The 13,444-nt window shown below is 33.4% G+C and overlaps 1 protein-coding gene across 1 annotated transcript in view; it reads right to left on the bottom strand.

Annotated features, from left to right (window-relative positions):
• LOTGIDRAFT_202951 (hypothetical protein) overlaps positions 1-13,444 on the bottom strand; it is a 43,841-nt gene that overhangs the window by 2,755 nt on the left and 27,642 nt on the right. Inside the window, exons 2-7 of the mRNA XM_009045357.1 lie at positions 7,165-7,365; positions 6,265-6,339; positions 5,698-5,793; positions 4,610-4,708; positions 3,031-3,114; positions 2,643-2,695 (exon numbers count right to left, since the gene is read on the bottom strand). Of these exons, the coding sequence (XP_009043605.1) occupies positions 2,643-2,695; positions 3,031-3,114; positions 4,610-4,708; positions 5,698-5,793; positions 6,265-6,339; positions 7,165-7,365 (608 nt within the window). The remainder of the gene's footprint in view (positions 1-2,642; positions 2,696-3,030; positions 3,115-4,609; positions 4,709-5,697; positions 5,794-6,264; positions 6,340-7,164; positions 7,366-13,444) is intronic.

Genomic DNA, 13,444 nt, shown 5'->3' on the forward strand with positions numbered 1-13,444 from the left:
TAGTGTAGTGTAGTGTAGTGTATTATAGTGTAGTGTAGTGTAGTGTAGTGTAGTGTAGTGTAGTGTATTGTAGTGTAGTGTAGTGTATTATAGTGTAGTGTAGTGTAGTGTAGTGTAGTGTAGTGTAGTGTGTAGTGTAGTGTAGTGTAGTGTAGTGTAGTGTAGTGTAGTGTAGTGTAGTGTAGTGTAGTGTAGTGTGTAGTGTAGTGTAGTGTAGTGTAGTGTAGTGTAGTGTAGTGTAGTGTAGTGTAGTGTGTAGTGTGTAGTGTAGTGTAGTGTAGTGTAGTGTAGTGTAGTGTGTAGTGTGTAGTGTAGTGTAGTGTAGTGTAGTGTAGTGTAGTGTAGTGTAGTGTATTGTATTGTATTGTATTGTATTGTATTGTGCATTGCATTGTGCATTGCATTGCATTGCATTGCATTGCATTGCATTGCATTGCATTGTATGACGGTCATTACAGCCAACCAATACCTAGGCAGAAAAATAGTAAACAAAATGATTTATTGTTTACAGACTTTCTGTCGAGGGCTCTGACTGCCTGTATCCACTAATGTACAATCCAATCAAATCACTGCATTCACAAACTTCTGTGATGCAAGTCAAGTTACATGACAAAGTCTGTAATAGCTTGACATTGTGAAGATGACAAACCCTCTTATAAGATTATCATTAATAAGCTCCATCTAAACCTGACATACAATAAAACTATAAATATGTTAAAAACCAAGACAAACAAAACCAAACATAATAAAATATCATATTAATCAGACAAAACATCCAATATATCATAGTTCTAAAACATCAACATAAAAATATCAACAACTGTCCATTATTAAACATAATATATAGAAATATAATAAATAAGTAAAAAAGGGATGCCAATTTGACAAGCCTGAGAATCAAACATTATAACTCTCTGAAAGGGATGCAAAATTGACAAACCCAAGTAAAGTAATAAACTATGTGGACTCTCTAAAAGGGATGCCCAGTTAACAAACCCAAGTAAAATAAATGTGGACTCTCTGAAATGGATGCCAAATTGTCCAACTCCAACTCAACTTTCAGTCAATTGATAATTTCATTCAAATCTTTTATTGATTTTGAACGTAATACGCAGACTTGTTGAAGTTGATGAATCCCTTGGATAAATGACAAAATTTGCCTATGAATTATATTTTCATATTTTGAAAATACTTGTCAAAAAGAAGTTCACAATTTTTGGGACAACCAAGATGCACCAACTAAAATTGCATGCAACAATAATTAGACATGCAGATTACTGAGTTTGTACGTGGCCTCATACCTTTAAATTAACACTGCACACTGTAGGAATGAATGAATAATTTTAGTTAAATAAATGAATTAATGTGATTGTAAAGAGGTTTTCTAAACTTATTCTATGTGTATCGGAGACACTGATAGCATCAATTTGCACCATTCCTATTTTCAGTCAGATGTTCATGGCTCTTGCAATTCCACTAAAAGTTAGCATTTTTTGACGTCACTATTTCAAAAACTGTTATAAGTATATAAGAACCTACGGCAATAGTGAACATAGTTTAAGTAGAATTGCAGGAACCACAGACATTTGATTGAACTTAGAAAAGTGCAAATTGATGCTATCAGTGTCCCAGATAGGGCTACACATAATTTTTTAGAAAACCTCTGTACAGATCTTTTAAAGAAAGAGAAAAGTAAATGAATTTATTGATTTACAGAATGACAGACAACATGATTAAAAATTAAAACTAAAATGAAAGTAGTAGAATTATCCAAAATGATTTGTAAAAAATTATGAAATGAATAAAATAGAAAAATAAACAATTAGAAAGCATGTTAAGATGGAGCCATTGTCAAATCCAGGGCCCACTCATTAATTGTCACCATAGTCTTTGGAGTGGAGGTTTTCAGCCTTTTTCCTTCATTTACCCCTTTCAGGATTTTTGTGTGATTCCATGAACCCCTTTCCAACTACAAATCCTTACTATTTCTGGATTTTCTTTAAGGTTTTTCCTGCTATCTTTTTCATGTCAGATAATAGGCCTACAGCCTAACAGAATAACTTAACTTAAAATTGTCCAAAAAATCTATACAAGACTACAAAACGCCTCATTAACACCCAAAAATTTCAAAATCAGCCTGTGGGGATGGTTGAAACCCCTGCTTTATAAGATTATAAAAGATTATTTGACCACTTAGTATTGTCTCCAAAGTAGCACATTACTTTTGAACTAATGCTTCTTATTGGTCAGAATATCTTTATGATTGACCAACGAACCATTCTTTAAAAACACAGCAATTTTTGAAACAATGCTTTTCATTGGTCAGAATATCTTCACGATCTCATAAAGAATCCTATTAAATGTGACATCCAAACCAACAACGAGTGAATGATTCCTTGACCAGGTCACATGTAATGAGCGGTTCAAGAACGTTTAACATTGAGATGGAGCTTAAAATGCAGGTCACATTTTACAGACTGATTTGACATCGATTTATCCATGCATCATCTTTCAGAAACTTATAGCAAACTAATTCTTTAAAAAATTCACCCAATCAAAAGTTATATAGAGACACCTCAACCTCCAAATTCAAAGGCCATTTAATACAATCACCTGTAACCATGGAAACCAAAAATACTTACTTGACATCTCTGATAGCACAACACAACACCATGGAGAAAATCATACCCAAAATCTAGAATGAAAAAATAAATTTGATTATCACCAAAATCACAAGTAGAAGAAGCTTCATGAAATTACTGAAAGTCAAGTCAAAGCAGGGTTCAATTTAGATTGAAAATTCGATTAGCAAATTATCGCACCAAATTTCAGCTTTGGCTTTTGGATTCGAAATTCCTAAAAATTCAGAACTAATTTAAAGTAGTAAACTAAATATATAATTCGATTTGATTCGCAGATCATCATGATAAATTAAAAGGAACGAACGAGTGACACGCTCTAAACGCTTTCTTACTTTAAATAATACTAATATTTAGTTTAAGCGTCTATTAACACAGGGAGATAACTCACCAGAATAACAGCTATACCAATAGCAATACCAGCTACTATCATACAATATTCAGCCATAAACGCATAATATTTCTCATTACATCCCTGTAAAATAACACGCAAACAATGTCAAAATATATCTATGTTGGGGGGGAAGAGAAGTTTTCAAACATAACCAGTGTATCAAGGCTGGGGGATATTGGTTTAAGTGGTTATCACTATATATCACAATAAGTTGATATTTCGGTATTTTTTAATCAGGTGATATAACTAACAAAATAAGATCCTGTACAGGTATTTATTGTGATACCAGTTTATCACCCAGCTTACAGTCGAGTTTAATATTCCTGCACATCCAGATTAAATTTAAATTATAAACAGTCCATTTTATAGGTTGTTATCAAAAGAATGTAATTGTGGTCTGTATTCCATTACGTTTTGAACCAGTCAATCAGAACATAATTCAAAAATAATAATTAACTAAAGGGTATCTAAATGATAAAGAGAAGTCTATATCTATAAAACCATTGTTTCTCAATGTGCTGTGATACTTCTAAATGTCTTATAATGATAATAATAATTTATTATTTTAGTAACAGCCAACTCTTACCAATTTTTACATTAATTTGTATAACACAAACACAAAAATCAACAGAACATAGAAAACAAAATGAACACAAAAATGAGAAATTGTGAAAAAATGTGTTTGTGATTGAAAACTGAAATTGAAAACTGTGTGAACGCTGATATCTGTGAAAAAAGAAATATTAAGTGCGCTGATAAGATTTTTGATAAACCAAATCACCAACAGTAATAAGGAAACAGTAATGCCCGGCAAAATAACATTTTACTTGCGGATTTATAATTTGAGGCTTTCCTTACACTACATTTTATGCAGGAGAGAATTCCAAAGAAAAATCGCAGTTTGTTGCTTGCACAAGATGATTTTTTGGGGGAATATATAATGCATTAAATAAAACACTTGAAAATTGAGAAGCCGTTTGTCTTCAATCGCCAGTGATATTTGTGTTATTTTGCAGAACAATCTGTTTCATAATATTAGTAAGAATTACACCAACAGACCATAACAACAACAAGATCAAAACAGTTAGTTATCTCCCGTATGTAAATCTGAAATCCATTCAGAGGACCTAAGTAGCACTTGGTTGACACTTTATAAATTACCTCAAGTTAAGCTTTAGGGAACCAAGCAAGAAATTTGCCCACTCTGAATTCCTGGAAGACCATATATGGATTACAAAATAACCTTCCCCTCCCCCACCCTGTGAAAACTGAACACTTATTCCAAAATGTTCTCATCCAACCACAACCCAAATTATAACGGCCATTCTCCAGAAAAGGCCCTGTCCCACCCAAAGCTATGGAACAACCCTTCCAGAAAAGAGACCTGCCCTAAAATCTAAGGGACCTCCCCACTCAAACTATCAGAGAACTCCTTACCCAAAAGGACCTGTCCATTAAAAATCTACGAGAACTGCCTTAAAATCTAAGGGCACCGCCTCCCAGACATCCAAAGACCCAGCCTAGTTTCAAGGGAAGATAACTAAGAGTTAGCTGAAGACAACAATATAAAACTTACAGTGAGAGGATATTTATCACATGCTTCTGGAACATCTAGGTTAATAATTGTGGCGAAACCGTAATCAACAACTCCTTTGTAGGAACCGCAACATTTAAACTGTAATAAACATGATAGGATGAAATGAGATACACTGATAACTTACGGTAGAGTGATATTTTCCACAGGATTCCGGTATGTCTCCAGTCATTTCATAGTCCATACTGCCAGTATATGACCCACAACATTTAAACTAAAAATATATACAGCATTCAATTGTTAAAGAGCTTATTCACACCTCGTTTCTAATCATCAATTGTGAGGCTCATAACACAAATCATATCATCTATTGAAAATATGGCAGTGTCTATATGACGTCACTAAACAATCGCTAAACAGCCAGGAAATGGGCTTAAAATTGCCCTTTCTCAGAAATATGTGCTGGATCAATTCATTTGAAAGTATAGCTTAATCAATTTCGATTTTAATGATGTAAAATTTGATAAGGTTTTGTTCAAAGGGATTGGAAAAAAAAGGGGTTAAGGTGATACACTTCAGTGAAACATTGCCACCTTTTTTTGTTTACTTTAAGAGCACTAGGGGGAAAGGCCAAAAAATATCATATTCCTAAACTGATAACTTTCAACAGGACATATAATGTGGAGAAAAGAACGGAAGTTGAAACTGGTAATCTGAAATTCTAGAATGGTTGAGAATTCAAAATGTTTCGCTATCTGTAAACTTCATGTGTAATAACAAATGGTAACTTATGAAAAATTACTGTCATAAAAGACAAGAGGAAAAAATTTTTTATTGACATACGAGTAGCAGAATATTTCTCTATCTATTTGAATCAAAACAAGAGTTAACTCCCTTATATCACTGGACCTCAGAAGAAACATAGTTAATTCAATATGCCGAACTCCATATCTTTGGAGTATAGACTCTTGTAAAAAACGTATGGAAACTTTACATGGAATACAATCACAATGTGTTCAATTTATTGGCTACAGTAATAATTAAGACATGATGTTGGAGACTATGTTCTTAGACGTTGATGTGGTCATAAATATTTTATTAATACATGGCACCAATGGAAATTGACTTACGCCGTTTTGTACGGTATCCATGAAGTTTTTAGAGTGTTCGTCTTTATAGTAATTCTTGACAGCATCATCCAGCATCATACCAGTCCAGTCTCTAAACTGAAAAACATAAAAATTATTAATTAATAGGCCTAATTATTTGGAAGAGAGAGAGTATGTCCAGCTCAATGAACATGTCTGATAAATCTGTAAATAACAACATAAACCAATGAGTAGTGTAACATAAAATTAAGTTCCATTATCTAATGAATCTTTACCCCTAAATGTTGCTTAAAAATTCATTAATAAAAGTAAAGCTAACATGCAAACATTATAACTAGAACAGAGTCTGACTTCATGTAGCCCCTCCCCCTCTCTCCCTCTCCCCCTCTCTCATGCAGAAATGAAGCATGACAGAAGAAAATTGACATGTGATTAAATCTCTTCCTCTTCTACACTTTGGGCAACCGTTATTTTAAAGAAATCTTACAATCAATTATGGTTGTATTTGCGCTACTTCTGTTTCTATAAATCCAAGATTTATTATCCATATTAAACACAGTTTTCTCAATTTAGTTCTAAAATACTTACGCTATCTTTAGCTACGACAGCCCAGATACCAGCTCCTAGTAGAATAGCAAAGATTATAAACAGACAAACGAAAAACTGAAAAACAGAAAAATATCAGAATCAATCAACAGTCATTACACATTCATAAATATTCATACAGCTGTCTATTCAGAAAAATAGGATGATAAAACTCATCTATACTAAATGTTTGGTGACAAAAGGAATAAAAATCTGAGTAATGTTCTTGTCCATGGTAGATTAACTCTCTGAAACAATCGCTTTGCATTTCTGAATTATTTCTGTATCTTGTGAATCTCTACAGAAGTAGGTAACTTCCTATCAAATTGATGTATTCCAATGCTGAAATCAACAATCCCTACTTGTGACCTAGGTCAGTACTTCTATAAGAGAGTTTCTCTTATAAAACCTTATCCTAGCACAATACTGAAATACACACAAAATATCATGATGGTATGATAGCTCTTATTGCCATTAAAACATGTCATTTCCATCAACCATTGACTCTCGGTCAGACAGTGGGTCCAAATCTGCTTGGTATGAGATTGGTCATCTTCACAATATCAAGCTATTACAAACTGTGTCTAATACCTTGACTGCAATAGTCACTGTTTTTGTATCATGGATGTTTTGATTGTACACTACCGAATACAGCCAATCAGAGCCCTCAACAGAAAGTCTGTAAACCATGAGACATATCTCAAGGTCTGATTGGCTGTTTTGCCTAGCATACAATTCAATCGCTATATTTACAAACTTCTGTGATACAAGATTATTGGCTACTGCAGTCAAGGTATTAGATGCATTTCGTAATAGCTTGACATTGTGAAGATCGCCAGATTGGTGAAACTAGAAACATAAAGATTTGAGTATATAAAAAGGTAAATATCACTGTTTACTCACCATTCCCAGCATACACTGGCTCTCTCTAATAGCTCCACAGCATCCGAGGAACCCGATGATCATAATGATAATACCGACAGCTATCAGAAGATAAGACAGGGTGTAAAATATGTTGAAACCGTCTGATTTGTTGACATATTGAGCCACATCTTGGTCCACACGTAACCAGATTCCAACACCTAATATAGCACATCCTAACAACTGAAATATACAAATATATATATCAATTAGTTTTAAACATTATAAATATACAGCCTATACCAAAATCCAAATCAGTATAGGCTAAGTGAACTTTTTGATAAGGGTGCCTTTTTGAAAAACCTAAATACCAAATAAACATTATAAGCTATGTGGACTCTCTGAATGAGATGCATGGTAAGTAAACAAATTTTAGCTTAATTCTTTGGAGTTGAGGGTGTGTCGAGTTATTTTATTTACACTCTGTGTTCAATACATTACTAGTAATTCTGAAGACTGTTTACATATTCAATATCAAAATCCCCCCTCCTCCAAATGGTGCACCTGTCCCCTTAATAACTATAGGACCAGAGCTCGTTATATTTTTTTCTTCAATTCAAGCCTTGTTCTCAAGTTATGTTTTTGATTATTTGTAATATTAAATAGCCTTGTAGGAATCATAATCTGGTAAAACTTCGTGTGAGCAGTCATCATGTTAAATATTGAGAGATTCTTGGACATTAATAATTTACTGATGTCTGTTTGGATACTGTCATGTCATGTGACATCTGACACTGTATCCGACGGTAACATATTGACACTGACGTCAGTCTTCTTCACATTGTCAATAATAATATTATGTTACTATGACAACTCATAAAAACTTAACAGATATAAACAAAAGAACTTATTTACCAAGAAAGAATGAATGAACTGGCCATGTATTCTCGAAATGATCTTAGCACTAGGATGTCCTAGAATCAATGTTAGTAGATAAGAACCTAGGACATCCTAGCACTAAGATGGTTTCGAGGAATACGTAGCCTGGTCTTTTACATATTATCAGATGAAAGGAATTTTACTTCCTACCAAATAACTTCGAAATGAATTAGAACAGGTGATTTCAACCTTTTTCTTTCTATTACACCTTTCATGATCCTTGTTCGATAGCATTACCCCTTATAATTCCTTACTAGGTATTTTTGAAGGAATTTTGTGATTTTTGGTAAATTTCTAGTACTTTTGAAGACGATTTCCATATATACAAGATCCGAATCAACCCTGAAAATGGTGAACCAGTCCCTAAAAAGACATTTTCAATTCCAATTTCGATAGCAACTGTCCTGATAAGAATTAATACCCAAAACCTGTCTGAACATGAGAAGGTGAGCTCTTGTCAATAAATCAAGGAAATTATAAAATATTGGACAACAGAAAGCAATAAATCATCAGCTGGACATTAATTATCATTGTTAATCAGATAATTAGATAATCAACTTTAATTAATATTTATTTCATCTGATGACAACCTGTGTAAATTGTGTTGAAACATGTGTTTTATTAATAAAAGTGAGTTATCTAAGAAATAAACTGTTACCCTATGGTGGCTATGGTGGTATATCAGGACCAAGGTTGGCTGGAAAATTGAATAAATGCGCTTTAGCACCATAGGGTAACAGTTTATTTCTTATATTTCAAGACATTCTAATTTTGATACAATAAGTAAAGTAGGGCCTATTTCTTTACGTTTCAACGTTTGGGACTACCAACATGATTGTTTACTTTGGAGACCGTCTATTTGATACAACAACGTCAATGAATTACAACGTCATCAGTTAAAATTACGTCTAATGTTTTGGTGATGAGACAATGGCGTTTATGGAGATATAAACACCACATGATTTTGTATTAGTCCAATGGAAAAAATCATAGCTAATGTAAATATACTGTAATATAATATATTCCCTTGTGATTCTTAATAAAACAATTCAGGCAATTTACAGTCATGTTAACAAAATTGATGTTTATCTGTTTACAAAAAGAAGAATAAAAAAATAAAAAAATAAAAAAAAAGCTGGTTCATACCCTTCCTTGAAAGTGGGCGTCTCATTTCTACTTTTTTGCAGAAATAGCATTGTAAATAGCAACTGTATGTCATAATTCCATTGCTGATTCCTGATGGTTTGAACATACAGATTAAAACAGCCTGTGACATCAGGCCACTTCAGAATAACAATCTCTGTAGGTCATATTCCTGGGTTGAGACATGTAGCGGTTTACTGTCAGACATATCATATTTTTGGGACCTACACTAAAACTGCATTTCCACTGAGAATTGTAAAGTAAAGCTAGCTCTAAGCTAGTTTTATTGCCAAACACCTTGTGTTTACACTGTGTTTAAATGGTTCCGGAACGATTGTAGCCTTATTATTGACAACTCATGATGTACTAGACTAATGTTTAGACCAGTAAGAAATGCAATAGAGCGGAAAGACTAGTACGCCCCTATTTCCGAACAGGATAAAGCTGGCTTTTTGCATTTCTACTAAGTAAAGTGAAAGTCGGCTTTAAGCTAGCTTTCATTCGGCCCAAAATAAATTGCTAACGCAAAAAGAGAGGTTTTTGGTTCCCGAACCCTAACTGTTTGACACGTTGCCTAGTGGAAACACGCGAAAGCTAGCTTAATTCTAGTTTTTTCCCTCAGTAGAAACACAATAAATGAAAGATAAATCTTTATGCACCCAAATAATACTTTCTTTTAAATATTCACATGACAACAGGGTGCTTGAGATCCCAATAAATATATCAAGTCAAGGCCACAAACTCTAAATAAAATATCTGAAAAAAAACTAAACATCATGAATAATTCTTCACTGATTAGTTTTATATTTTCTAGTTTTGTTAAAACAGAATTGTTAAAAGGAGATAGAGTAAGATATCGCCTGACTGAGGCTTGTTTTTATAACAATGGAGAACTATTTATATTACCACTGACAGCTAAATTTATCATTATTTACAATCAGGCTCAATGAGGACAGGGTGTAGCTTTGTTAAAAAGAGTGTTGAAATCTTGATGGCATGTTTTCAGTTTTCACAATCAGGTTTATTTAGGACAAGGTGGAGCTTACCTAGTTAGAATCTTGAAATCTTGATGGCATGTTTTCAGTTGGATAAATGTTTTACAATCAGACTCAATGAGGATAGGATGTAGCTCAGGTAATAAGAGTGTTGAAATCTTGGTGACATGTTTTAAGTTAGACAAATGACTGTGTTTGGTAATTCACAGGTTTATTGTGGACATGGTGTAGCTCAGTTAGTCAAAGTGTTGAAATCTTGGTGTCATTTCCTTAGTTAAAATCAATTATCAGGACGCAGGGTGTTGATCAGTTAGATCTTTAAAATCTTTAAATCATTAGCTTGTAACATTGAACAATTGATTTGCATTTTTATCTGGGTCATATCTGGGTCATATTGATACAAGACATTATACTTGTAAGTAATGAATCATATGTAAGTAAAATGAAAAGACATATGTCAAAGCATTGTACACATAAGTGCTACCTGTAGGTCTAGATATAAAATAATCAAATATCGTCGCTGCAAATTTATAATTTAGATTATCGATTTTCTCCACTCTCCCTGTTAATAACCGACAATAAGCCATAATAACTGATCAAAACATTAATATAATTCTATGACATAAAAAAAAACCATGAAATTAAAAATTTTGGCATGTTTTGAATTAAGTACCGTATTTATAGTGTTTCTCAATTGAAATGTTTTGATCATTAATCCATTATTGATCTATAGTCTGCCATCGATAATCGATCTCAATTTGGAAATCAATACAAGCCCTAGCTGCCTGCACAACGTTCTGAAGGAGTTCACAAGCTTAGATATTAGACACACCAGTTAACTTCCATTCTTTTATCTATGGAAATTTCTAACACAAGGATTACAGATGAAAGATTATCTAAATATAATATGAGCTATTTCCTGAAATTTTACAATTATTTCCCTTTATGACGGAAATTAATATAAATTGTTTTTCAATACAAGATTGTGTTGCTTAATATACTTAATAAATATTGGTTTTCAACAGTATATGATGGTGCTTTTAAATAATATAGATTATAATGTCAATGTTTCTAGAAGCACAAATCATTACTGAATTTGAGGTGTGTTTCAGCTTCAACTTTACTGTGGTTGTCAATTTCAGACCTTTGCCTTTTGAAATAAAGTGTGGTCAAGAGATTTTCTAAATTTTGTATGTGTATCGGGGACAATTAAATCAGACATCTGTGGTCCTGAATTATCATTTGACAAAGATTTAGGATTTGTCCAAAGTGTTGAATTTATTGAAGGGAAATACCCTACGTCAAAATTAAAACACCACCCCACCCCACAACCCTTACCTAGTTTCCTCCACAATATCATCTGATAAAGAATAAATTTACGTATCTCTGGATGGAACAGATTGACATTTCTGGATGATAAAACTAAGTTTATTGGATACCTGTTGGTTAATAAAACTAAAAGAATGTTCACAGAGTAACAGTGTTGAAATTTAACGAGGGAATATTACGATAACACGCCTTGTTTCTGGTATAAATAGATACTTAAAGGGACAAGTCATACCTTAGTCTCAGAAACGGAATTTTTTTTAGCTAAGCCAATCAGTAATAGTGTTCACAGCTTGCCATCTAAATTTGAGCCTTCGAATCCACGTGTGTCCAGAATTATCCGCGTTTGAAAATTAATATACTTCAATCATATATAGAAAAGACATCTATAGAAATAGGAAAGGAAATTTCTAGTTTTTTACATTACAGACCCAAATCAACCCCCCAAAATCACCCATCTGGACCTTTAAAGTTGTAGGCCTACACCCTACTTCCAAACACCTCATTGCTTTAATGCCTTGATTTCAAGAGGCCCTGTTGAAATGATATGAAATGAATGGAGTTTTACTTCCTACTTTTCTGCACCATGTGGGCTAATAAGACGGCCAACGCCTTGCAGGGTGCAATAAGCCAGGACAGTGGCATTAGCCTGCTTTTTTTCGATTTCCAACTGTCGAGGGATCTTTAACGTGCACAGCCTGTAGCACACAGCTTTAGCAAATACGTTTCAAAATGACTGATTTATTTTGGAGAGGACCAGATAAGGAATGATTTCATTGAGGTTGAGAAGCCAAGGTCTAATGAATTAAGAGTTACACATCCTACTGTTCTGTACCTCATTGGACTATAATATGAAATCATATATTTATGAGATCAGAGGTTGACAGGTGTTTAATATGAATCAAGACTACTGAAACTAGATCGAACCATAATAACTTTTATTTATTTATAAATCCATTTCATCCTACCAGGTGATAAATCAGCAGAATTCTGTATAAACAAACAAAAACAATAAGCAATAAACAAGATTTCATATAAATATAGTCAGAAACTTCTGCCACCATTCCAGCCTCTGATACTTATTATGAGCATTGTCAGCTGAAATAGGGTCAGAAAAACAATACCCTGTTTTAAGCCGCTAATTGGCACCTCCAAATGTGCAGGTTTTCTTAGACATATTTAGTTACCTTAAATTTTTAGGATTGTCAAATAAGCTATCATTGAGAAGCTGGAAAAGAGGCAGATGTTTCGGACTAATATACATCTGGTTCAACAAATCATTCCATTCATAATAACTTCAACAAAACTTCTCTATCTTATGTCTTGGTCATGTTAGTTGATCAAATGATGATTTGGTGAATAATTCTTCACAATCGAGCTTAATAAGGACAGGATGTAGCTCAGTTAGTAAGAGTGTTGAAATCTTGAAGTAATCAGAAAAACTTGAAATAGACCTAGACCTCTCTATCTGATTCTGATGTCCAATTTTTTGATGTCATGTTAGAATACCTACATTACATCATTACTCTCCATCCAGTTTCCATTAAACTGCATCTTGGTAAAGAATGAAAAAAACAAGCCTCTTTACTTTTACATATTGCACTGGTTTGTCACATGGAAAAACTGAAATTTCCAAAATTTCTTCTTTGAAGTATGACATCATAGCCAGTCCCACTATCAAGCCCTTTTACAAAATCTAACAAACCTACATTAAAGTGACAGATTTACTATCCAGTTGGCCAGTTCAGCTAAGCTTGTCAGTAATATAGTGTCCACAGCCCACCATCGAAATTTGAGCCTTGAAATCCATGTGTGTCTAGAATTATCTGCGTCAGTAAGTTAAAATGATGTTCAATGTATATTTGAAAGGATTATGTTAATTACGTGCAGTTCTAGTACTTCTGAAGACTATTTATTAT

This window comes from Lottia gigantea (assembly GCF_000327385.1).
Source record: "Lottia gigantea unplaced genomic scaffold LOTGIsca_1, whole genome shotgun sequence".
Classification (NCBI taxonomy): domain Eukaryota; kingdom Metazoa; phylum Mollusca; class Gastropoda; family Lottiidae; genus Lottia; species Lottia gigantea.